This window comes from Lichenostomus cassidix, chromosome 3, assembly GCF_008360975.1.
Source record: "Lichenostomus cassidix isolate B80296 chromosome 3, HeHo_3.0, whole genome shotgun sequence".
NCBI classification, from domain to species: domain Eukaryota; kingdom Metazoa; phylum Chordata; class Aves; order Passeriformes; family Meliphagidae; genus Lichenostomus; species Lichenostomus cassidix.
Window position 1 is genome coordinate 11,016,442 of NC_139483.1, and position 26,126 is coordinate 11,042,567.

General features: G+C 42.1%; 2 protein-coding genes and 1 long non-coding RNA gene across 11 annotated transcripts in view; 1 reads left to right on the forward strand and 2 right to left on the reverse strand.

The window, feature by feature from the left end:
- The window catches only part of SOS1 (SOS Ras/Rac guanine nucleotide exchange factor 1), a 46,174-nt gene extending 32,942 nt beyond the window's left edge, over positions 1-13,232 (reverse strand). Inside the window, exons 1-5 of one of the 4 annotated variants that reach the window (XM_085054429.1) lie at positions 11,446-12,167; positions 9,831-10,051; positions 3,915-4,040; positions 1,551-1,682; positions 840-1,004 (exon numbers count right to left, since the gene is read on the reverse strand). In XM_085054429.1, the coding sequence (XP_084910555.1) occupies positions 840-1,004; positions 1,551-1,682; positions 3,915-4,034 (417 nt within the window). In that variant the 5' untranslated portion in view covers positions 4,035-4,040; positions 9,831-10,051; positions 11,446-12,167. Of the gene's footprint in view, positions 1-839; positions 1,005-1,550; positions 1,683-3,914; positions 4,041-4,345; positions 4,365-9,830; positions 10,052-11,445; positions 12,168-12,859 lie in introns of those variants that run through there. The other 3 variants (XM_085054431.1, XM_085054428.1, XM_085054430.1) reach the window with 3 other exon arrangements.
- A 303-nt stretch (positions 13,233-13,535) lies between these two features.
- Positions 13,536-17,443, forward strand: LOC146439051 (uncharacterized). Its single transcript, XR_014850657.1, has 2 exons — positions 13,536-14,794; positions 16,037-17,443. It is a non-coding gene; the product is annotated as an uncharacterized LOC146439051 (long non-coding RNA).
- Positions 17,145-26,126, reverse strand: part of MAP4K3 (mitogen-activated protein kinase kinase kinase kinase 3) — a 66,307-nt gene continuing 57,325 nt past the window's right edge. For all 6 annotated transcript variants that reach the window (XM_085054468.1, XM_085054467.1, XM_085054466.1 and 3 more), the window contains 5 exons: positions 25,017-25,085; positions 24,807-24,899; positions 23,118-23,188; positions 20,592-20,647; positions 17,145-18,467 (listed from right to left, as the gene is read on the reverse strand). In XM_085054468.1, coding sequence (XP_084910594.1) covers positions 18,380-18,467; positions 20,592-20,647; positions 23,118-23,188; positions 24,807-24,899; positions 25,017-25,085 — 377 coding nt within the window. In that variant the 3' untranslated portion in view covers positions 17,145-18,379. The remainder of the gene's footprint in view (positions 18,468-20,591; positions 20,648-23,117; positions 23,189-24,806; positions 24,900-25,016; positions 25,086-26,126) is intronic.

Consider the following 26,126-nt stretch of genomic DNA (forward strand, 5'->3'; position numbering starts at 1 on the left):
AACTACACAGACAAAAGGAACTCTAAACACTTTGACTACCAGAGGTCCCAATTCATACCCAAGCAAGATTTACCAAACACAATCAATAATTTAAAGTTCCCAACAAAAGTGAATCACTGAAAATTTCTTCCAAATGTGGCTTGTGAGCCAGGAGTCATTACAATGACTCTATAAAAGCAGAACAATGCAGGGCATGTTGCATTAATTGTGACTTCTGAAGCTCTAAGAACAGAAGGTGATTCATGTTTCAAAGTCAGTGAATGTACATGGAATTCAGGTTAAAATGAAAATCCTGATTCTGGGGAATGGGACACTACAGTGTCACTACTGTAGGAAATTACATGGAATAACCTGAGTATTCAAGGAGGCCTCACCATTTCTAACTTTCCTTCACAGACACAGCTCTGGCACACTGCTGGGAGATTCCAGGCTGTATTCACCAGGCACATGTCTCACTACTAAGAAGAATTAGGCTGAGATGCTAAGGAGATGGGGTTTTTGTTTGAACCATTGAAACACTACTTTTTACATGCAATACAGTCTTAAGTTAGTGGTGCTTCACAGTAATTTCTGAAGTATTCACACATTGCTGAGATTAGGCAAGTGCAATCAAGAGGAAGAGAGACTTAACTATTAATAAGCCCAAGCAAGAGCTTTGTAAGCTCCATTAGCTTTCTGGTACTTTTGTTCTATCACTGTACCATATTTTATGACACTAATTTCTTCTTTCAAAGGTACAACAATTCCATGTACTCACTAAGAAAAAGACATTGTCCTCTCAAAATTTAACTACAGCTTTAGTTGTTTGTTAACATGACAAACCAGAGCACTAGGCTTACCTTATCAGCACACATTGCTACTTTAATATCTTGTTTTGTAATCTCATAATGTCTTATATTCCGCACATAATTTCCAACCAGTTTTAAGATGTCTGCAGAAATGTATTCTAATACTGCTACTATGTAAACAGACACTTGGTGGTCAATTTTGTAGCCTAGAACTTCCTGGAAGGGGAAAAAAAAAAAGAAAAAAAATTCCTCAGTTAATGAAACAGACACCATAGGCTACAACTCAAACCAGTAAGTAAGCTTAAGACCCTGCTCAGTAAAGATTCACCACATATCCACAGCCTATTTTAGGAATAGAAACACTGGAATGTGTAGGCCTACAGAAGAAACAGTGCCATTGGAGATGCTGCTCTATTAAACCTAGAAGTGCCAAGAGCCAACTAACTGTCCCAAAAACCTCACTTAGATATTTAGGGATATTTCCATGAGTTTCTTGAGTGTTTTCTTAGTCTTGCAAAATGAAATATGAACAATCAAACTTATAGCAAATGGGTTCTTGGCCTTGTTTGTCCAAAAGAGAACTGACTGATTTTTAACTGAAAAATAAATATATTCCATTAACTGGAACACTTAGAACTATGTAGCAAACACAGATATTCCTAACCCTTTTAGTTTACAGTTCAGGCAGTACACAGATGTTACATGTAACAAAAGCATTGACCTCTAATTGGATTCTGAAAGGAAGATTCCATCACTGCTTACCTTTAACAAGGGATGGATTTTTTCTACTGGAAGAGATAACGGATTCCTTCGTTTCCTCTTCTCAATAGCAGACTGGGCATCAGCTATTGCCCACTTATCAATAGGATGGGGAAAACTTTTTTGAACACGATCCTTAAGAAAAAAACATGACCAAGGGATAAATGCATCATCTGAATGATCTTAGCAATTTAACTATGTTATCAAATTGCATTCTATTACTTAACAAAGAAAAGGTTGCTAATATTTGTATTTCAACATTGTAAAAGAGCTTATACAAAATGTGTAAATGTTACCATTTTGGTACATGCTGCTCACTACACTCATACGGCTGTTTCACAGTATCAGTATCAGAGAATTATCTAGTGCTCAAAATTTAAGAAATGCCAGAATTAAGCTGCCATTGAAGGCACAGTTTGCTACCCTTGTGTACATGCCTGGTAAGTCAACATTTAAATACCTCACTACATTTTCTCCTAGAACTTTACTCCTTGTACAGGATGGTCACTGAACGAAATTATAACAAGCCTTCTGTTTCACCTTTTCTGATCAGCACATGGTCCAGTCTGTACACATAAAAACTGCTCTGATGATGACAATGAACATAAAAGGAAAAGAAAATGTCCAACAGCACCCACATATTCTAAAACATTTCTAAAATTTCTAAAAATTTTAGTCTACAGGCAGATCAGACATGCCCCTGCTTATTTACTCCTTCCAGCAGTCAGAGTGCCTGAGAACACCTGCACTCTCCCATGCACTGAACAACTCTCCTGCTGGAATTCACACACAGGTCTCCAGAGGTTCAAAAGCTTAAGGGTATTGTAGCCCTGATATTCAAGATGCCAGAAATTTATTTTCTCAGATAACTTCACATTTTATTTTTTCAGACCACAGCTCCCTCTGACTGTTTCAGTTGCAAGTGCTCACTTACGTAAATACTGCTCCTGTTTGAGTAACCATGAAATGAGGAAGATGAAGTTAATGACAACTTACAAAGAGCTGGTACAGGAAAAAGTACACAAACAAAAACTTTCTAACAAAAGAAAAGGTGACAGAATCCTACTCTATGAAAGCAATACTCAGTTTTCCATAGTGCGCACTTTCCCCCTCCCCATAACACTTTGGCAACAGGAAAGCAGAGGTCCAACCAAAAAAAAAAAAAAGTCTGTTTCACTATCAAATACCAGTTCACACCCCTACCATTGTCCAGTCTGTTGACTGAACAGTGAAGGTGTCCCACAGGAAAAATGAATGTGTTTGTCCATATAGTTAAAGACAGCATCATTGTGCAAGAACACCATGGTGGTTGCTTGATCATCTCTAATTCTAGCATTTCTTGTGTCTTCACAGCCAAAAGACTCATAATACAACACTTCGTGTCGAGTTTTTTGTCAGTATTGTCTAAAACAGCATTAAACAATGTTCCACAAACCTCTTGTCTCTTGAGCTGCCAGACCAGAATGATGTTGCAAAAGAGGTCAGCCATTAAAGGGGACACTGGAACACCACTGGAGGTGTCAGTGTTCAAAAGGGAAGAGGAAGGATGAAATTCATGAATCTTGAGCTCTAAAACAGCCACATTTTAAGGGTTTTTTTGTTACTGAGGTTTTATTTGCCATTAGTTCACTTTCTTCAGAATGTGAGGAAGTGACTTGGCACAGGCCTTGGCCCCAAGCATTGCAAAGCAACAGGCACACAGCACACAGAGTCTTTACCTTGGCACCAAACTCTTCAAATCACAGTTAAGCACAAAGGTCCTACAAGCTTAGGTGATATAGCCTAACAATATGTTCCTCAGATGGAAAAACTCTTCAGATCAACCTCTCTACTTAAACATTAAGCTGCTCTCTTCAGCAGCAGAGGCTGTAGATCTTTGAAAAGGCAATGGTAAGAGACAAGGTCCCTGTATAGAAGAAAGAAGTGTTCCTAAACTCATTCTGAAAAAGTGACTGAACTATTTTTGTTTGAATTTCTGGGACAGCAGGGGGTATATCAGCCTAAATTACCATGCTGAGAAGTCAGCACAGAGACTCAGACTAAGCAGCTGTATTTTGCATACAGTATCAGTGAGGGAAAAAAGGTCTTTTGAAAAGAACCAGTCAGTTTTCTACACAAAATTTACACTCACAATCTATTAAAAAGTAATACAGCTCACAGAGGGTTTTGCTGTGCATTGAACAACAAATTCAACTGATAGGAAAATGAACTACTAGGGAACTCAGCAGGCTTCACGCAGAAGGCTCTGCTACATAAAGATTCATAATTACTGCTTTCTTTTTTGTATTGTGAAATTATTAATATAGTAGCTTTCACGTAATAGTTCAAATTATTTGCAATAAGCTTTGTAATATGTGTTCTCTGTACCTCTACATCCAGAAAACTTCTTGGTTGAGCTTGGCACAACATATTTAACAACTGTAGAATTAACTCCTCCACATACTGCAACGCATCTTCAGTAGAGGAAAGTTTAGGATGGACTTGCATCTGAACCTACAGGAAAGAGAAGAATTCAAGCTTTGAGTTTTGGTCTCCCCCAAATCACATGCTTTACTTGCAAAAAAAACCATGACAAAACTCAAGCCGAACAGCCCAGAAAAGTCCAATCCAAAACATAGCTCTGTTAAAGCCCATCAGACAAACCTGAGTGAAACACTCACACCTCACAGAAATATAAATCTCAAATGCTTTATGTACTCAAATCACTATAAATTATGTTTAATGTCAACAAAATGGTTAATTAATAACTGTGCTTAGCAGTGCAATTAGGAACTTTTAAAGCCCTTGCATACACTGACCTCTCTCCACTAGCTCTTAAACCACTGTTTTTACAAGACATTTCAGAGGTGGGGGTTTTCCTCCTTTGACAAGTCATTGTTCATCACAATCTATAATAATGAAATACACAACATTTTTCACAGAGCACACTACAGAAAGAACAATTATTTCAGCAGCATTCAGCCTTCAAATTATTTAATCCATTCTCAGTTAGCACTCATTAAGATTGGTTTACAAGTTTGTTTCCATAGTGTTTTTTTTTTAAATATGTCAGCCTCTACAGTAAAAAACACTTTAAAAAAGGCCACAGTGTTGTCCTGGCATTAAGTGGGAGCTCAGAGGTTTTGAAAATTTGGTCCCCATATGTTTACTTGTATGCCATAATTGTGTCTAATTTCTTACTGGTGCAAATTCAACAAGGAACAATCCTCTTTGCTCCTCCCATTTTTCTTCCAGACAACTCACTTAACTTCTGAAACCTCAAGTATACTTTTCCTTCACACTTCTGTAGTTCATAGAATAGCACAGTTTTAACCATCCTAAATTTCAGGTACACAAAGCTCAGTGCTTCAGAGCTTAAACAGTTTAATCTCAATCCTACACCGACAGCAAATATTATGCCAGAGCAAGCTGACTGCTGACTTTCGCAATGCATCTGTCAAGCCCCAATTTCATCATTTTACTGTTCCCCTGCACACAACTCAAAATGCCTTCAGTTCCCTCAATCACTAATATGAGAGCCTAACAACTCTGAAGCAAACCCCAACAACCTGCCTCATCCAAATGCTAAACCCGTGTCTATATTCAAATAATGCTGCCATAATTATTTAATTTCACACCTGAATCTTAATTCCTGTTTGCAGTTATAACAAGAACTAAATGTTATGAAGTTCAAACACACAACAGCCTCAAACAGAAATCCACCTGCCTGTTAAGGCACTCATTAGTCTGAAAGCTTCATGTCTGGGCATAGTCCTGGTGCTCACTTAACTGCTGTTGAGATTCAAATACGCTGGATCACGCGTTTGGCTTCTTGCAGATTGCACACCCTTATTCAGCAGGTCTTAAAAACCACCTCCAGAAGTTACTGCTTTTTAAACTTAAAAGCAGTCTGACAAAAATAGAACAGAAGAACTTCTCTCCATTTGACTAGCTAACACGACTATTTTGATTATGCTAACAGTTTCACTTTTCCTAAGAACTTCACTATGCATGGCTACAGAGTGTGTTTGTGGAGGTACATGAATAACAGCATGCCAGGCAGTCCTAAATATTATTTACAATTCAAACACTGACATCTGAAATACTGTACCAGCTTGGAATACCTTAACACCAGAAATTACAGACTTGCCAAAATGTTCTCTTAAAGAGCAGAGCTGATCTGAGCTGTCGGAAGATCCTGCCTTTAATGTTTGTTTTTTTCTAAAGCAGAACTGAACAAATTTGTATTACAGTCTCCCTATATTATACTCCAGCACTTTGTATTTCAAAAAGTGTTAAACTGCCAAGTCAATTCAACAGTAAAAATACAGAGCATGATGAACTGGAGTGATGAAGAGCAGCTCTATTTTCTCCTGTACTTAGAAAACAGACCAGACTTTAATAACCTCATTACAACTCTTTTGGTCTGCAACATAGAGCCTATAGGAATAAGAACAAACAAACAAAAATACCCCAGCAGGCCATAACCTGAAACATTATCCACAGTCAGCCAAAACAGAGTCAACAATGATAACCTACTCTGAGTTCAGGAGATAAAAGCTTCAGACATTTTCCCTAAGCATTTCTGTTTGGGAGCAGTGACATCATTCTTCTCAAAGGCCACTGCCGAGCTCTACTTTAACAGAACATCCACCTTGGCAGAAGAAAACATCATGAGTTGCCATAGGCTTGCCAGTACAGCTTATCTATATTAGGTAGACGCTAAATAACCTTCATTGCAATGTGAGAGTATCAGTTAGGGTTCAAAGTCATACAAGTGTACAAAAGAAAACAACCAGACTAACAAGGAAAAGTACAGCATAGCTTGGTGCACAATTATCATAGAAATGTGTAATTTCAGTATCTGCACTGTTGTAGTACCCAAAGGCTCAGACTGAGAATGACAGTGTTACTTGAGGGTACTCAGTGCAAGTCCCAAGCCCATTATCTAAGACATGATGCAAGGCTGGGTAAGATGCAACATTTAGTAAGAGAAGACAAGAAATGGGAACATCTGTTAGCATAAACCATCACGTGATTAGTTTCAAAAGAAAAGAGAAGATCGAATTACCAGGGGCTTTCCATCTTTCTCATAAAGTCATCTCAGATTTTAAATTAAAAATCTTGGGCCACCCTGCCTTACCACCCTTGAAAAAGGGGAATATGGCTTGAATCCCACCAGATCCTTCCTACTTAGGGAATACACATGATAAAAACAGACTAACAACTTCTGAAGTGTTGTGATGTTTAGATCAGATTCTTATCTAAACATTTAACCTCTCCCTTAAATAATGACAAAACCATTCCCTTCCCACCTACACACATAGTAAAATGTCTATCTTATGATAAGGGAAATTACTAAAAAAGCAGTTTAAAACCTTCAAAAAGAAACTTCAATTCTTCAAAATACCCCAACAAATTCCAATGGGCAAATATAACCTACATCAGCTACAAATACCTGCCACCATGGCTGTATTCACTCAACTCATGTATTCACTTTTTTTGAATATCCAATCTTCTCAATCTTTCGTAGTTCTCAAAAGAGAAATGACCAGGGTTCTCTTTATTCAAAAAAGATAAGCAGAGCAAGCATTTCCTGAACAGTTTTTCAGGATCTGCTTAAGAACATGAGCAGAGACAAACAGTGCCTGCTTAAAAATATTTGTAACACTTAAAGAAAATCCTGAAGATGAACGTTCGGCTTTTTCTTTTTTTCCCTGTATTTTTTGTCTTCTTCCCTTAAAATCCACAAAAGCAAAGAATTTCTATCAGGAACAGCAAGAGCCTAAAAATTAGGCAGCCATAAATCTAAACTGGCAGAAAAAGTCAATGAAACCAACAACAAAGAAGGAAGTGTGTAATATATAATACAAAGACAAATACAGCTGATCTTACTTTATAACCCATGGCAACTTATTTTATATAAAGTCTTCTCAAACCATTATTTTTCAAACTCTATATATTAAATTAGAACATAAACATTCCCGCAGGCCTCATGGGAAGCAGTAGGAACTTAGACCCAACCCTTATTCATTTAAAGGACTGCAGATCAAACAGCTTCAGGTTACGCAGAGGCTTCGTCTCCAACAGGTCCAACACAACAACTACAGGCTGGTCACAATGTGATCCAAACCCCAGCCTAGACTGACACTCAGCAGCTTGTTCTGCATTAGAAAGAGGTGTTTGATAAGACATAAGAAGGGAATACACAGTGAATTTAACAATCTGATTAATACTAAACCACACATCCTCAGCAACAGTTTTCAGTTACCTCTTCCTCAAAGGCCATGAGAAAAAGCCTAACAGGTTGCTTGTAAGCTGAAAAATTTCAATTCAGGATGAAAAAACCTGGCTCCAGTGACTTCTTAAAGCAACTTCATGTTATATAAACACCAGCTTAATGCTCCTAAATCATCATTAACAATCAACACAATCAGGTTCACAGTTGTTCTGTTAAGTACAGAACACACCAGACAAATCCTGTGGCTTGGGAGAGAACAATACCCGACCTGAGTCCCATCAGGAGCAGCAGAAACTCCAGCAGCTTCAGAAAAGAGCATAACAAAAGGAAACAATTCTAAAGGAATTCTAAAAGAAACAATTCTAAAGCTACACAACAAACTGAAATAAAAATGAAGGTGCTAGTTACAGATAATTTTTACATAACTGGGCAAGACTACCGCTGTACTGGATTATGGCAAGAAGTCACAGTATGAACCAAAAAACAACTGCTACAGAACAACAGTGCTTCACTGCTGGGCACAGGCTATGCTGCCAGTCTGCCCTGATGGCAGCTGAAGAGCTTGTAAAAAAGGGTCTAAAAGGAAAAAATCATTGTATTTACTATATCATATTGATAATGGAAAGGGTTTCATAAACCCTCCAAAGCATTATCAGAGAGGATAAAACTTTACTGACTATAAGTAGTTTTCTAAACTGAAAATTTTCTAAACCTTTGTGGTTTATTCAATGGATTATTAGCAGAAATTATTTGGCAACAGAGATTATTCTGGTGAGAATTTTTTTCAATTCAGCACCTTCAGAAGCCTTCACTAATGTTATAACTCTTATTTTCACTCAACACATCTTCTCTTTGTTTTCCCTCAATGACTAAAAAGACACTAACAAGTTTATCACCAAAATGTTCCAGGACTAAGTACTTTATGTACAACTTGCACGGAAGAGTGTTCTTCTAGAGTCAGCACCCCTTAAAAAGCTTTTTCTTCTATTCTTGTACATCTGTGCTGATATTTGGTAACCCTGACCACATTTTGTTACCTTGATCATTTAAAAATACAGTCAATTAAATCAGATAAAAATGTCTTGGATGCACACTTCAGCAACGTTCCCTAAGGATGCAGGACTCAGATTTTTGCTAACATTCTGCTGATGTCTCAGAATGGCAGCAGTTATTACACTGCTCCACCAAGCAGGTGAAAAAAATCATGCAGTAAAGACCTGAACTGTAGGAAGTTCTTAACTTTATCCTCCATAGCCATCAGAAGAACAGAGGTCCCAAAGCATCAGAAATTAAGAATGCTCTGCATCTTGTGTGAAGCAGTGCTAAGAGTAAGAAGTGATATTCTGGGTAGCAAGTGGCAACTGGCTTGTTATCAATTTGAAGAACCAGATAATTAAAAGTCAGGTAGGAATATCTTTGTCAGCAAGAGCTTCCTGAGAACTCTGTAGTCACTGAAGCAGCTTTTCCCACATCTTTTGCTCCATGAAAGGTCCAGATGACTGACTGGAACACCTGGAAGCACAGTGTCTGGAACAGGTGCTTTAACTGAGGAAGCAAATCCCCTTCATTTGTCAAGGCACATCAGTCCAATCATTTTGATCACAACAAATTCCAACAGCACCCCTTGTTAATTGCTCAAGTGATTCAAAACAACTTGAGGGATGCAAACAGCAGAACATTCTTTTGTTTTTCTTCATCATCAAATGGATTAAGGTACCCATCAGTAAGGATGACATGCTTCCTACCGCAAAAACCAATGGATCAGGGAACAAGTGCATCATGTACATGCAGAGACATTCTGACTCCATGAACAAGTTATACCAACAAGATGAAGCCATAAGGAATGATGTTTAAGAAAAACTAAAAAGGTTATAACCAGAATAAAGTATATTAATTCAATAGCAGAGGAACACCAGTGCTGGAAGAGGCATCACTTGGCAGGTGTCCCTTCTGAGTCTGTTTTACAAGGTGCATTAAAAGCTGTGTATCTCCATCTCCAGGTACCCAAGAGCTCTGGTGTTTCACATGTCTCGAATCCTTCATCTTCTGGCCCAGCATCTCACCTTCTGTCCATCCTTGCAACTACAATTTCAGACACCTGTTGTTATTCTTTCTTCCTTTTCTTGTACCTCATCACCATGATTACTGCCTTCTGCCAGCAACCAAAGATCTCTGCAACACTCCTCTTTTGCAGCTTCAAAATAACTGTGACCAGGCAGAGAAGAATCTCAGTTGACATCATTTTCTTCCTAATAGAGTGCACTGGAGTCTATCTTGACAGCATCTGAAGAAGAATCAGAAGAAAAAGGATTACATTATGATCTCAATGGTACAAGAGCTGCTTTTTGCAAATGCAGCTCTTCAAAGTAAATACAGCTCTACTGCTAAGGTTCATGCCCAATGAAACACAAGGCATGGTCACCTAAGAACTGCTTGATGTAGGCAGAGATTTATTTTTACTCTATATTCTTGGGTTTGCTGCTTGATAAAAAATAGAATCAAAATAATTCATTGGGAAAAAGAAAGGTATTTGCAATGATTCAATAACACCTATTTTTTAAGAAAGCGATCCCGAGGCTGTAGTTTGAGCTCTGCATCAGAAGCCAACTCACAGTTAGAAAAGGGCAACGGCATTTTAATGATTCAGACCACGTGTGGCAGCTTTCCCCAAGAGCTGCAAACACTCCATCCTGGTATATGTGCTTTTACAATGTTAACATAAATGCCACTCTCCTCACTGGACCTATTAATTCAACAGAGATCTCCACAAACTATTAAGTCTGATTTCCACCTGTGCAGGAAATCATTACAATTCTGCCTCTACATCTGCTTGGTTTCAGGTGGAGTTCAGCTGCTGTCACTACCTGAGAATGAGTGTCAGCATCTGGTGAGCTAAGGGAGAAGTGAAGGAAAGGTTCTTCTCTAGTAACAAAAGGATGTACGTGAGCTTGCAAAAATCTGATTCTTACAGAGACAGCAATGCTCCAGCAATTCAGCCAAGTCACAAGGCACCAGTTTCCCTCCAGGACAGTCTTGCCCTTTGACCCCACTGCCACCCACTCTACTTTACCCACGTGCTGACTTGTGGGTACAGCTCAGGACTTTTGTGAGCTACCCAAGGGGTCACTGGCTGCAATGCTGCAGTATTGCACCTGTCCTGTGAACCATGACAGGATTATCAAACAAGTGCACTATGATGTTTGTGGGTTTACCTGCCACCTGTGACAGGTTCATTACTTTAGGGGGCCTTTTGCAGGGCCCTACTCAAACCCTACACACTCTACTCAAAACTATCTGTACCTCTTTTAAGTTAGGAAAATACATTATATGGTTTCTCCATTAATGAAGAAGCCAGTAAGATAATAATTTAGCAACTCCATCTGCCAACTAGTTTTCCTGTAACTCAAGTATTTGGCTCTTCAGTAGTGCTGGTGACAATGTGGACAGATTCTTTATTTCCATCTTTACAGAAGCAGCAGTAGTAAACAGCAACAGCCCGAGCAAAGGTAAGAAACAGGTGGTGATCTCATGAAAAGCTGAGGTCAAAAGAGTCAACACCTGCTAGACAGTTACAAGTTTCAATGTCAAGCCTCCAGAACTAGCTCCCCTTGACACCTGTCACCTCTCTACCCACAATAAGAAACAGAGCAGAGGACAACAAAACCAAGACAACTGTACCTTGCAGAGCCAGTTTGTCATCCTTGGTCGCTTGTCCTCGTTGGCCTTTACTGTTGACCTCAGATTCCAGAATTCCTTTTTCCACTGTGGAATTCATCAAACTCCAGGAAGCATCTTTAATGCAGGGTGACTTCATGAATGGCTTGTCCACTAGGAAGAAATCTTGCGCTCCGATGTCACAAGTTATTCCAAAGTTTTAATGCTTTCTTGCTTTGAATCCTCACTCCATGTACTCCAGTCGTCAGCACTGAGACTCCTTCCAAATTTGACAAACATTTGCTCCACCATGGAACGAACCATCCTCCAAAGGAACAAGCTCTCTGTGGCTGAGCCCTCGAGTAGCTCCAGTTTCCAAGCAGGATTCAGCTGGATGGGTGTCCAAGTGCTCACAAGCACAAGTGAGTCGTGTGGTTAGTGCTGAAGCTCCAAGGAAGCAACTACCCAGGGATAAGATATTAACAGCACGTGCTACGGATGAGACAAGTAAAAAGACTTCCAAGAACTGCACAAAGCCACACAGTGCTGAAGGCCTCAAAGAGCATGCCCAGAGAAGAGAGACAATACATTGCAGGAGGAAATTAGGAAGAAATGCTGCAAGTGTACAACTGCAGTACCTGAGACCTCTCAACAAGCCCTAGGAAGGAGCCTTTCACTCAAAAGTTGCAATTAGTTACTGTAACTAGACAGTAACTCAGAAAGTGTTGCTGTGCACGACTAAACCACCGAAGTTCTGCAATGTGAAGCCAGTAACAGTAACAATGTCAGAAAAGTAACAGTGTCAGAAAAGTAACAGTGTCAGAAAAGTAACAGTGTCAGAAAACTTGTTTCTTAATCCTTCTACTTTCTAGGCTCAGGCTGCAAGTGGAAGAGGAGCCCCCTCTATTTTTTCCTCTCTACCAAATAAATTCTTTCCACACCACAGGCACAAGCCTCACCAGCCTGAGGGAGCAAGACTTGCTAGTTTGTCCTGATTAAGCCTTCTCAGCAAAAAGGTATTTAAACTAAGAGAAGGTTAACTAAAAGCCATTAGACACGAACACTAATTAACCAAAATTCTCTCAGGAGTTGCTCATAACAATCCCCCCGCTCCCAGCCGTGTCACTAAGGAAGACCAGCAGAAACCCGCAGCGGCACCGCTCGCTTCCCTCCGGGCCAAGGTGGGACAAGGCTCCCGTGTCCATCGCACAGCTTTTATCTACACGGCTCCGTCTGTCAGAGCATCGCCCCGCCGGGCCCCTCCGGCCGGGGCACCACCGAGGCAGCCTCCCGCCCCGCAGGACGGGCCGACCGACCCCCGGCAGCCCCGGAGCCGCCTCCGCAGCGCGGGGAGCCGCGGGGAACCCCGCTGCCGCCCGGCGCCGTGCCCGACCCCGCGGCCGGGCCCCCGGGGCGCGGGCAGCCGGCCGCCCCTCACCTTCTTGAGGGCGGGCACCAGCAGCCCCCGCCACTTGGGCGCGTTCTCCTCGCTGAAGAACTCGTAGAGCAGCGGCTGCGCCTGCATGGTGCCGCCGGGGCGGGCCGGGCGGGCCGGGAGCCGCGCGGGAGGGCCGGCGGCGCTCAGCGGGAGCCCCGGCGCTCCCCCGCCGCCGGCGGGGGCGGCAGGCCCGCAGCGGCGGGGGGGGGCGGCGGCTGCCGCATTCCCCGCCCCGGCTCGCGGGGGTGGCCGCGGGGGCGCCGGGGGGGGCGCGCGGCGGGACGGGGGTCGCGCGGGCCGCGAGGGGCGGGGTCGGAGCGCGAGCGCCGCCACCTCCCCGGTCCCGTCCTCGCCCGCTCCGTCGGCGGCCGCGGCGCATGCGCGGAGCGGCGGCGCCCCGCGCCCCCCGCGCCTGCGCCCCGCCACGCGTGGTCGCGGCCTTCCTGGCGGAAGTGACGCCCGAGGCGGGCCGGCCGCGCGCGCCCCCTGCCGGCCGGAGGGCGAACGGGCGCTGCCGGGGACTGCCGGTGACCCGGGAGTTGGGACACTGCGGGGAGGGATCTGCGGGGACACACCGGGATGGATCGGTCCGGGACACACCGGGATGGGACACGTGGGGGTGGGATCTGCGGGGACACACCGGGATGGGTCTGACTGGGACACACGGGTATGGGACACGCGGGGGTGGATCTGCGGGGACACACCGGGATGGGTCTGGCTGGGACACACCGGGATGGGTCTGCGGGGACACACGGGGATGGATCTGCGGGGACACACCGGGATGGATCTGTCCGGGACACACGGGGATGGATCGGGCTGGGACACGCGGATTTTGATCCAGCTGAGACAAGTAGTTGGGCAAAAATGCCAGGAGGCCTGTGTGGATGGACAAGGAGCTCCTGGACAAACTCAGACACTAAAAGGAAGCCTGCAGAGGGTGGAAGCAGGGGCTGTAGCCTGGCAGGAATACAGAGAGGTTGTCCAAGCAGCCAGGGATCAGGTTAGAGGAGCTAAAGCCCTGAGAGAATTAAATGTGGCCAGGGACATCAAGGACAACAAAAAAAAGCTTCTGTGGGCATGTTGGTGATAAAAGGAAAAGCAGGAAAAATGAGGATCCCCCTCTGTGGAAGGAAAGGGGAGACCTGATTACCCGAGACAAGGCAAAGGCACAGGTACTCAATGATTGTTTTGTCCTTTCCTCACCAGGAAGTGCTCCAGCCACACTGCCCCAGTTGCAGAAGGGAAAGGCAGGGACTGGGAGACTGAAGGATCACCCACTGTAGGGGATCAGGTTCAAGGCCATTTAAAGCACCTGAAGGTGCACAGTTCCATGGGAGCTGATGAGATGTATCCACAGATCCTGAAGGAACTGGCAGATGAAGTGGCAAAGCCACTATCCATCATATTTGAGAAGTTGTGGCATTCTGGTGACACTTCTTCTGTCAGTAAAAGGGGAAACATAGCTCCCATTTCAAAAAGGGAAAAAAGATCCAACATAGTACAGGCTGGTCACCTCTGTGCCTGGCAAGATCATGGAGCAAGTCCTTCTGGAAACTCTGCTAAGGCACAAGAGAAATAAGGAGATGATGTGTGACAGCCAACTTGGCTTCACTAAAGGCAAATTGTGCCTGATAAATTTGGTCAGAAAATAGACTGAGAACATGGACCTGTTGGAGCAAGGCTAGAGGAGTGCTGTGAAGATCATGAGAGGACTGGAGCACTTCTCTGTAATACAAAGATGGGGTTGTTCAGCCTGGAGAAAAAGAGGCTTTGGTAATACCATCTATCAGCCTTCCAGTATTTGTAGGGGGCCTGCAAGAGAGCTGGGCAGGGACTTTTGACAGGGGCATGTAGTGATAGGACGAGGGGAATAGCTTTGAACTAAAAGAGGAGAGATTTAAGTTAGATGTTATGAAGAAATGCTTTACTGTGAGGGTGTTGAGGCACTGGCACAGGTTGCCCAGGGAAGCTGAGGATGCCCCAGCCCTGAAGTGTTCAAGCCCAGGCTGGATGAGGCTTTGAGCAACCTGCTCTAGTGGAAGGTGTCCCTGGCCATGGCAGGGGGAGTGCCCTTCATGGTCTTTAAGGTCCTTTCCAACCCAAACCATTCTATCATTCTATGAAAATTTGCACTCAAGGAGTATAGAAGACTTCCAGCAACAGCAAAGCAGCTAGAGAGGATGATGCTCAGCAGGCTTCCAGCAACAGCAAAGCAGCTAGAGAGGATGATGCTCAGCAGGCAGCAAACCCAGCATTGCTGTCCACAGTAAGGACTTGGGAGTGCACCAGCATCTGTGTCTCCCTCCCCAAACAAATTTCCACAGCTTCTTCTACACCACTCATAGATGACACAGGCCTGAAACATTACTTCCCATGTTTTAGGTGTACTTCCTTGACTGTAAGCAAGAGGTTGTGTCACAGTCCCTATTTTTACCACGTATTTTTGCCACCTTTTCACATGCAATCCTTCAAAAAGCAGCAGGGCTATTACTAAAGCTGAACGTTGTGGGGTGTAAGAAATATCCCCTACTTGGGGGACACATCCACCCCCCTTAAGTGCTCACAGCATTGCTGGGCTCCCCCAGCCCCAGTGCAAGCTCCCTGTGTAAAGCTGCAGGCAGCCAGCAATGCATGCTTCATCTTGCATAGCTCTTGCTTTCAGTCAAGGCCTGTGGGATGCAGAATTTGAGTATAAACCCCCTCTTTTTCATGTCACCAGATCCAGTTTCTGACAGAGAAAGACAGCACTGCATAGAGAGGTGGGCAAAATAAAACCAGTGTTCATTCCCAGCTTCCAGGAGCTGACAATGCCACAGACAATGCCACTGCTTTGTTCCCTGTCAGAAGGCTCTGTTTGGGCTGAGGCCCAAGCTCAGCCCCTGTGCTGATCAGACTTGGCTGCCAGGCTGGTGAGTGCCCCATTGCAGTCACTTCAACCCTCCTGCCTGCCAGCAGCTCAGACCACTCACCAGGAGCCAGCATGGAAGGGGCCAGGAAGGAGGAAAAGAGAAGCCCCAGAGGTTGGTGGAGGAGCTGTGTCCACCATCCATAGGCAAAGGCCTTGCCTGTAACCTCATGGTGCCTGTGCTGGGGGTTCCTGGCTCTGTCTGCTTCCATCAGTCAGCCACACACTAATCCCAATCCTACACCAGGATCCCAAACATAAAGTCCTACCAGGCATGGCTCAAGAGAACATTGGTTCAAGGCAACTGCAGGTCTAGCAAAGGAGACTTTTTGATTTGCCAGACACTCAGGCTCCTGGGCTCAGCTGTCAGCAGAGTAGTCAAGCAGATCAAGATGAAGGAAAGAAAGTTTTTTGGCACAAACCCCAAATCCTGCAACAGGACAATTCCTCAAAAAAGCAGGAACCCTTCACTTCTTATCATTGAGGCTGGAGAGCAGCATGGGAAAAGCAAAGTTGTCCCGACCACACCAATAGACTGGAAACATGCCTGCCCTAGCACAATGCCCTTCTAGCCACATGCCACTTTATCTTTCCATCTTCCAGCTGCATCCCTGCATGCGTGCTTGTACCAAAAATTCCCAGAGTAAAAACCAACAGACCTTAGCTTCCGGTGCCTATAATTCAGCAATGACCTGAGAGACTTGGCCCCAGCTGCTGTACAGTATGGTCATAGCACATCAGCTGTACTGCACTTTGTTAAAACTGAGCAACTTTCTGCACGTCCAAGTGAGGAACAGTCCACAGGAGGCAGGGATGGAAAGCCCCCTGGGGATTTCACAAGGGTGCTTCTCGACTTGTCTGAGAACTCAGCTGCTCAGCAGTGGAGCTCATGCCACCACCTCTCCCACAGGGTGAGCCAAGGCTCAGGACGAGGAACAGCCAGGATGGGGCTGGGCTGGTGGAAGTGAGCTTGAGGCCCATAGGCAGAAAAAAAAATCTGCTGGGAAAAAAAAAAAAAATCAGTTTTACAATCAACACAGGTGGAAAAGCAGGGAATGGAGGGAAAAAACCAAACAAGCTGGAATTTGGAAAGACTTAGCTCAAATCTACATATCCAGTGCCCAAAAAGGCCAAAACAGTACTGATGCTGACCCAAACTGAGTGGAGCTCCAGCAACCTCTGTTCATACATTCAGAGACGCCCAGCTTCTATGTTTGGCACAACCATTTAATAGCAGAAAACTCAGTATGTTCCATTTTAGTCTTATGTGGAAAATCAGTGCAGGTGATAATCTAATTGTACAACAACATGTTAAAAAATTTTATTTTACATTATATACATTAGGGAACATATTTCAAAGCATTACCAATCACAACAATAACGCAGGCCATAAATCACTTTTAATTTAGTTTGGTTTTAGTGTATATTATCACAATAAAATATAAAGAACATATACAAAAAAAGGAGTCAAATGTGTGCATTTTGCTTAAAACTTGGCATTTACACACTCCATTGGAAAATAGCAATCAAAAATACTTCTGATCAAAACTAAGTTCCCGTGATGCGTAGTAACCATTGTATTGTTTCAATGAGGTAGTAACTAAATTTTGGCCATGTGTTAACATCCTAAAATCAAGAAAAGTGTGAAAATGGTTATAAGGCCAAAAAAAAAGTCAAAATGGCAACATCTCTGAGCCATTTCCACAATGTGGAATGTTGCTCCTTTTCATCATGATATGAAACTATTTAGTAAGACAAACAGTAATAACTATTTTTTATCATTGTATACACTAATAATTCAAACACCTATTGCAGAATTACAGCCAGGTACCACTAGTCTGGGACTGACACCCATCCATAAGGTATTGTTTTCAAGCATAGAGAAGTAATCATAAGGAAAGTTTTAATTAAATATAAAAATACAGGTGTTTAACTGGTTTGTTTCACAAAGAAATCTACCCAAATAAATGAAAAAAAAAGGAACTTTGAAGCCCAAGTCATATCCACAAAGTCACAGCTTACCTTTGTGACTAAATACATCACATCTCAATACATTGTGCAAACATGAACACCAGTGTGTTGTATCGAAATTAAAACAAGATTGTAATCTGATTACAGCCTTGGTTACAATTTCTAGAAGTTAATATTTATTTGTATTAGTAAATTACATATAATAAAATACAATAGTGTTGCTAAATGTACTCTATTTGTTGCTAGAATCCCACTTTATAATAAACACATGAGACGTCCTTATAATAGTACCCCGATTTAATTTTTGCATCCTCAGTGACTTTTACATCTGTACAGGTAAGACACTTGTACTTAACAGGAGGACCTCTATCTACAGAAAGTCAGTGTAGGGCTTCAGCAAGAAGTTTCACTGAAAAATACTGCATATGTACAAAGATTACATAACAGTAAATTAAGCACTTCTGTGGTATTATAATGCTTCTGTGTCCATACCACAAACAATTCTCATCTTCCTCTCATGCCACAATAAATTATAAAGTAACTGAAGTGGGGTTACTGCAGCTTTTGTGCAATTCCAGCCAGTCACGAGTGCTGCTGCAGCAGGAGTGTTCTCCTCACAGTGAGCTGCCTGCCACGTGCTGTCCTCAGTAACTGTTCTCATGCCCTGCCAGGATATACAAATTGCTGTTGGCTGTCGGGTTGTCCGTCGGCCGGCTCTCCAGCACCACGACCCTAAAACGGAAATTCAAAAAGCCACAATGTCAAGTGATCCTTAGTTTAAAAACAATCCTGGATAGAACTAAATATTCTTTCCTAGGATCCATCAGACTGGTTGTCATTTCTGTCTCCCTGGATGCTTTTTAGTCCAAAAGCCCCTCAAACCAATGCCAACCTCAAAGCTACCTCATGGTTTCAACCAGACAAGGTCTCCAAGGATCTCCCACAGCCTCTCTAGGCTCCTACTACAGTGCTGAATCACCCATACCATGTTAACCCCTCTTTTCTCCAGCTAGAATTTCCCTTGCTGCAATGTATCCCTGCTGCCTCTCACCCTTTTAGTGAAAGCTTCTGAAAAGGGTCCATCACTCCCTTACTAGGCTTGTGCTCTCCTGGAGCTCTGTGAAGCTAACCCATTAATCAGGCTCCAGTTCTGAAAGTTGTTAGTCTGCCTCTTGCCATTGGAATGACACATGAACCAAGCTGACTCTTCTATGAGCATTTCTAGTTAATCCCTGAGCCCATGTAACCTAATCCACAGAAATTTACTCCAACTCTGAGAGTCCCAGAGACAAAAATTTTCAGGCCAAGAGAATATTCAAGGAAAGAACTGCTATGTGAAGAGGCTTTTTTTCCTTGCCATCCACTTTTGGTCAGCATTGGAGACAAGAGACTGGGTTAGCTGGACCTACAACTGCAAAGACCATAAGGGATGTCCTAGATCAGACCTTTCTCTTCTTTGAAGAGAAATTAGCAGTCACAATTTTGCTGCACAAACTAAGATTTTTAATCAGGCAACAAACTGCTAAATGGCCAAGGATGTTCATGATTGAACCCTCCTCCACAAACATCCTGAAGTGAAGGCAGATCGTGGAAAACTCAAATCCATCTCTTGTGCATGCAGACAGGAAAGGCTGTTTGCTGCAAAACTATGGCTCAGAGAACTTGACCTCTGCTCAATGTGCTCCACAAAGGGAATGACACCCCATGCCATGAGGCAATTCCCTGCTCATGAGGAGAAAGCAACACACAAGCTTTTATTAGACTGACATCAAGTTTTTGACTTCTTGGAACAGCAGCTCCTATGAACTGCTTAGGAAAGGACTTATGTTACTGGGAAAAGGTTTCACAGCTCAAGCACAAAACAGGACAGAGCTGCAAGGGAAAGGGTATATGAAGAAGTTGGAATTAATGTTTATTGCAGTGCAAAACCCTGAAAACATTGTCTTAGAATTGAGAAACTATCAGAGCAAGGCAGAAATATATGGGATCACATTTGGGGAAGAGGACATTTTCACAAGGCAATTTTTTGCAGTGTCATTCTACGATGCCTCATGAGTTTACTGCAAGCAGCATAAGACAGAGGCAATTCTCAAAAGAAAAGTTAAAGCCTATCTTTGCAGCTCTTGTGAATTCATTACTGGGTGAAACTGTCACATCAGCATGCACTCCCCTAGAGACAAAACAGCTGCTGCTTCTGTGGCTCTTACAGAAGTACAAAGTTTGACACCAGGGCAGAGAAAGTTGAGGAAGTCAGTGACACTTCTAAAACAGCAGTTACTGACTTCAGCAGGCTGGTATCTGGTGGGTCACAGACAGGCTGTCAGTGTCCTGAGAGCAGACACCAAACAACAGCTACACTGCGCACTATCAAGAGCTCTTACAAGACCAGAGCTGCCATGCTGGGAGAACAACTAGTAGATTTCCTTTCTGAAAGGAAAGGAAAGGAAAGGGGGTGAAAGTGAGATAGTTAAAGTATTTTTTGGATTTGTCTCCAAAAGCTAATCTTGATGAGCTACAGCAGCAGAGCATCTGAAAATAAAGATTTCACCAAGTTAAATAAAAGAATTACAGTACAAAAAGGAGAACACTCTTGGAGATTGTGACTGCGGCCAAGTAAGAGCTTCTTACATGGCTGAATACTTCTGGAAGCCCACAAACATTTTTAGATTTTTCATTTTTTTTAATTTAAGAAAGAGAAGGAAAAGCGAAGGACTGGAAGGTAGCCATGTACACAAAGGAATGTCTAAGATGGCTAAAAAAGGAATTTGCAAGAAACATGCAAAAAGAACTTTTACAAGGTAGGAGAACACACATTATTCTTCTATTCTAGTATGTCAGGTTGACTTCCCTTCTTACCTGTCAGATCCCAGAAGCCTGAATATCCTCGTATTATCAGAAATTTCTTGTGTGATCTAGACAATAAAAATAAATATTTACATGTTAAGAGAACAAGTGTTTTAATTTTGTTTTTAACATCAGTAAAGAGAGAAGAATTGATTGTGACTGATATTACCAAGTGACTGCTGATTTATATCTGATGGAGAATTTAATGCAACTGTCATTTTTAGATAAGATATAGAAGTTTTCTGTAATTCCTTCCACATTACATGAATTCCTCTGGTAGCAACTGCAAGCATAACAGCAGGGTTCAGCATGGTACTTGAGTTACCACTGCAATTCTCTTTACAGCCATGACTGAAAGGGATAGGGTGCTATCAGTGTGACTCTAGAGTGGATATCCAAAAATGGGTCAGGTAAATCACACATAAAACACATTTTGTTGAATTGTAGTAAGAATGCACTAAGTTGATATTCTGAAAACCTTAGCAGAGAAAAAAATCTAATCTGTGGTACTTTGGTTCATTGCAAAAAGAAAATTTAGTCTTTTGACATTTCAGGTAAGTGCCAGCAGACCTTTGTATTCTGTGGGTGAACTGTACTTGTGTGATACATCTTCAGGATCACATGAATATCAAAGCACCCAAAAAACCATCATGTTCACCAATAAAGTCAACCAAAGCCTAATGCATACTACAAAGGGTATTTAGTCACTTTGTGAACAGGCAGCACTATTTACAGAGCTCCTTTTCTACACAGCCAAATTTCACACTGTTGAGGTAAGCAGAGATTCTTCTCTCATTCTCAGATCCTACTAATGCCAGCTGACTTAGTGGATTCACTTCTGGTGCAGAGAACTTGCAAGAGAATTTTAATTCACAGCAGTGAAATTCTTCACTTTTCTAAGAAAATTAATTTCTGCTTTCTGTGGGGCTGAGTTCATACGATCTTTGCCCAGACTTTGGGCTTCTTGTGTCAGAATTCACAGTTCTCTGTTTCATTTTTCACACTCAATCAGAACACTGTGGAAGGTCACAGTTGTGGAAGGAAATAACTTTGCAAGCAGCTCAAGTCATCCCCAATTAGGCCAACTGTATTAGAATAGGGAATCTAAACTAATGATGTCTTCAAAGAAAAGAAATGCTGCAAATAAGTCAGTCAGCTTTTTGTCCCATGCAACCACTTCCTACATACTACATAGTAGAAAATTCCCCAAAAGTAACAAATATGGTCAAGACCTGAGCCTGGCACTGAAAGCGTTTCTTATTACAGAAGAAAAGAGGTTTATTTTTTTCAACAGCTGCAGCTAGTGGGACAGCTAGGAGAGATAAGGAATTAAAAAAGGCCCAGAAAGCTTACCCTAGACATGTTCTACAGAGAAAAAGCTTTAGGTGGCTTGCTTTCTGTCAATGGCCCAGTTCTGCTTTCAGTTCTTCATTTAGGTTCTGGCTTTAGCTTGCAGTAACAAAGCAAGCTAATGTCCCTGATGCTTTACATAAACAACAGAATACATCCATTTGGGCTGCAGCACCCTGGCCTCTCCCAGCTGGAGCAGAGCTACCAATGGGGAGAGTAGTGCACAAATGCCACAATAAACATCAGCACCCTTGGAAATAAGCAATCTGACTCTAGTCCTTGGTTCACACAGAGCAGGCTCATAGATTGGGTCAACTGGGGTTTTGGGCAAGTCAATGTAATGGTGAAACAATGTGGAACATCTAAGCTTGGCATGGTGTGACTTATGTGTACCTTAAAATACAGTTAGTCATAATGAGCTCAATTTCTCAGTCAATGAAACACTGGTGGAACAACCGGTGAAGTTTGTAAACATTCATTAATAACCAAATTAAAAGACTCACAAAAATCCTACAAAGTACAGCATTTTCCCTAACAAGTACACAAGGTTTGCAGCAAGGAAAAAAAAAAACCAAACCTATCTTGGGAAGGTAGATGCAATGGTTTAACTCTGTCTAAAAATCACATCGAACTGGCTAAAAAAGGGACTTTATAAAAAAACCCAAACAAATCATATTTAGGTCAATCTGGTCTTTTTCTCCTGAAGATGGAAAAATACTCCTTGTGAAAGATGGACAATTCTTCAAAGTACTTGTAAGCCAAGAGAACTAGGAACAAGAGAACAGGCAACTCCTTTGACACTGACAAAAAGCTAAAGGTCAGCAGCAGAACCACTGGCAAAGGCCAAATTTTTGCATCCATGTGTGAGAGGCTAAGTGACTGACAGTGGTCTTCAAAGTAATTTATGGCAAAGATTAACATCACCAGGAACCAGGCTTGGATATTTTCTGTGGCATCCTGGCCCAGTCTCTTGTTTTTGCTTTGCATGTTAGATGTGATGGGGTTCTTGTATAGCTCCATTAATGCTTCATAGATTATGAAACAAGCTTAGAATGAGACTCCAGCTTCTAGGTCTAACCTAGGAAGTTATTGAAATGTCTTACTCTTTTTCAGACAACAGCACTGTGCATTTCTCCTCTACGTGGTTTACATCAGAAGCCAGAATTTAAAGCAAAATGCAGTACTCACCTCATTTGATCTAAAACTCCTTCCTTGCATGCCATGTTTCCAGAATGCTAACACACTGTCTTGTAGACAGACTGGTAAGAAAGAACACTGGAATCAGTTTTCAGGCATAAAGTCACCTCTTGCTTTTAAGGCCAAAAGCACAAGACTGCAATTTTGAAATCTGCACATGTATGTTCCATTGTATCACATCCAGCCACTCAGATTGCAGAACATCTTTCAGCAATCTCTGAACTTGCCTCAAAAGTAGTTGCATTATGTATAAATGCATATATGCATTTTTGAGCAGGGTTTAAAAATATTTCTACCTAACCAGAAAATGTTCTAAATGTCTAGTCCTAAATGTGTCATTTTCTTTGAACAGGTAACTCCTCTAACAGTTGCAGAAAGATATGTGGAATTTTAACAAAAAAGTTACAGGCATGTCTTTGCAGACACTGCCAGGACAGAACAGGCCACTGGAAGCTCATTTGTGACAAGCAGGGTGAGAACTACAGTCCATGCAGAGGTCCCAGAGTGACAAGCTTCAAGTACATTGAATCCTTCCTTCTCCCCATTCCCAAACATCAAGAGCCATTTAAGCATTTTCAGTGGCAATATTTTCTTGTCCTCTTCTCTGGAAGCTGATGTTTGAAGGGCCTGAAATTTTAGAGCTTCTTCTCAGAAATAAACTCCCTGCAACTTCTGACTACTTTAGATGCCAATGTTCCTCCTCTACTGGTGCTACCCCTCCCATCTGTGCACACATCCCTCCTACCCCTCTTTCAATACAATGTCATGGAATTCAGGTATGTAACCACTGGAGACTTGCCAAAAGAATGTATTCTTTCTGTTTCACAAATCTAATTCATTCAGATTCTATACAAGGAGACAAAATTTATGTAACCTGTGATACATCATATAATTTAGTCTTTGACCTCCTTTATAAAAACAGACTGCATAAACACACAAGCAAAATGAGTTAGGCATGGGTGATTCACAGAGTTTATGTAGGTTGTGTTAAGGTATTCCTTTAGAGGCTAAAAGTCTCCCTCATACTCCCAAGACATTTAGCTTAATCAAGAAAGACACCAAGATTATTACCCCATTCTAACTGCTCCTAGGAAAGCACATGCTGAACCTTTCACAGAGTCTTTTCACAGGAAGTAAAACGAGTGAGACAGTGTTTCAAATGCCAAAAGCTAGACAGGTAGCATACCTAATTCTTTACTGTAACATTGAACAAGTTAATCATGGAACATCTCAAGTTGGAAGGAACCCATAAGGATCACTAAGAGCATCATCCAGATGCTGCTTGAGCTCTGACAGCCTTGGACCAGAGACCACTTCTCTGGGGAGCCCAGTCTAGTGATCGATCACCCTCTGAGCGAAACTTATTTTCCTAATACCCAAACTGAATTTTCCCATATACAACTTCATGTAATTTCCATGTGCTTCCTGCTGGTCACCACTTTTTGGCTTCCAGGGCACACTGTTGACTCATCTTCAGCTTGCTGTCAATCCAAACCCCCAGATCTCCTTCCACAGAGCTGCTCTCCAGCGTCTCATCCCCCAGTTTGTATGCCTAACCAGGACTACCTCATCCCTGGTGCAGAATCCACCACTTGCTCTTGTTAAATTTCATACAGTTGGTGATTGCCCAGTTCTCCCCTCTACAGGGATGCTCAAGACTAACAATGAAATCCAACTTACCTATTGATTCAATCTGGAAGTCAAATGTGAGCTCCGATGACAGTTTGCGGCTGGATTTTAACCTGCCTTGCAGATTCACTATTTTTATGCAGCCTAGACAACAAATAAGGAAATGTTAACCAAGAATTATCTTCAATATAGAACATAATTTGAAGACAGACAGTATGCATGCATATGCATACATACATATTTAGTTGATATTAAACTTACAATCCAAACACACCAAAATGGTATCTCTCTCCAGCTGTGTTACATGGACAACACTCGTCTCTGTAGTGTCTATAAAAAAATGACAGTGTTAGTTCATAACACAAATTAGCATGAAATTTGAAATGGAAGTACTAGAGATTGAGACATTTTGATGGGTTAGTGTGTTTTACCTACTTAAAATAATCATCTTACCAGTGACATTTCTCTTCTCTTAGAGGCATGTCCACTTATCCAACATGTTGGCTGTGACAGGAAAACTGAAGCTATAATATTAAAGTATGGATTTAATCCAGCCTTTTCTGAGCCATGTCACAAAAGCAAACTCACATGCACATTGTTCTCCCGTTATTCTCTGTTGGTGTAATTGCATATTGCTTTTGCAAAAAGGCAGACATATGTGACTGTTCACACTATGCTGTTTCACTGCACTTTTCTTCTGTCTTTATTTCTAAATCCTGATAGGGACTTATATATTACTACTTAATTCTTGCTGCTATTTGCAGACATTCCATCTCCAGCTGTTCCAAAAATAGGGGCTTATTTCCTTCTCCAAATGCTCAAAAGAAGGGTTATATTCTTGTCTTCTGGGTTACAGCTGCAGGAGTCTCCATCACAGCAAATGGGGATTTGACCCACAAGTGATTAGTGGACATGTCAACTCAAAACAGAAGTGAAGTTTTGGTCCATTTGTTTCTTAACATTAAAATCACACACAAAGAAGCTCTTACTAATTCAGCATTACTCCCAGATTCTGTAAGCATCTTTCATACAGCAAAGAGAAACTCAGTAAATCCATTAGTCATGAGAAATTAGAGCACATTACCTAAAATACAAAAGCAGCTTCTTTTTTGTAATTACAAAAAATAACACTCTGATTGCATCATCACTGTCCTGCCATCAGGGGGCAGGAATAAGCTGATACAACAAAAGGGTCTGCAGTGGAGCTACAAAAATAGGAGAAAACAACAACACAGACACAACAAGAGAACACACAAGTAGTTCAAGGAAACTAACACAGTGTAGAAGGCACAATGCAATGCTAAATTTTACACATTTAAAAAAAAAAGAACTGAGAAGGGATTAGTACTCTGGTATTTATACAGCAATGCA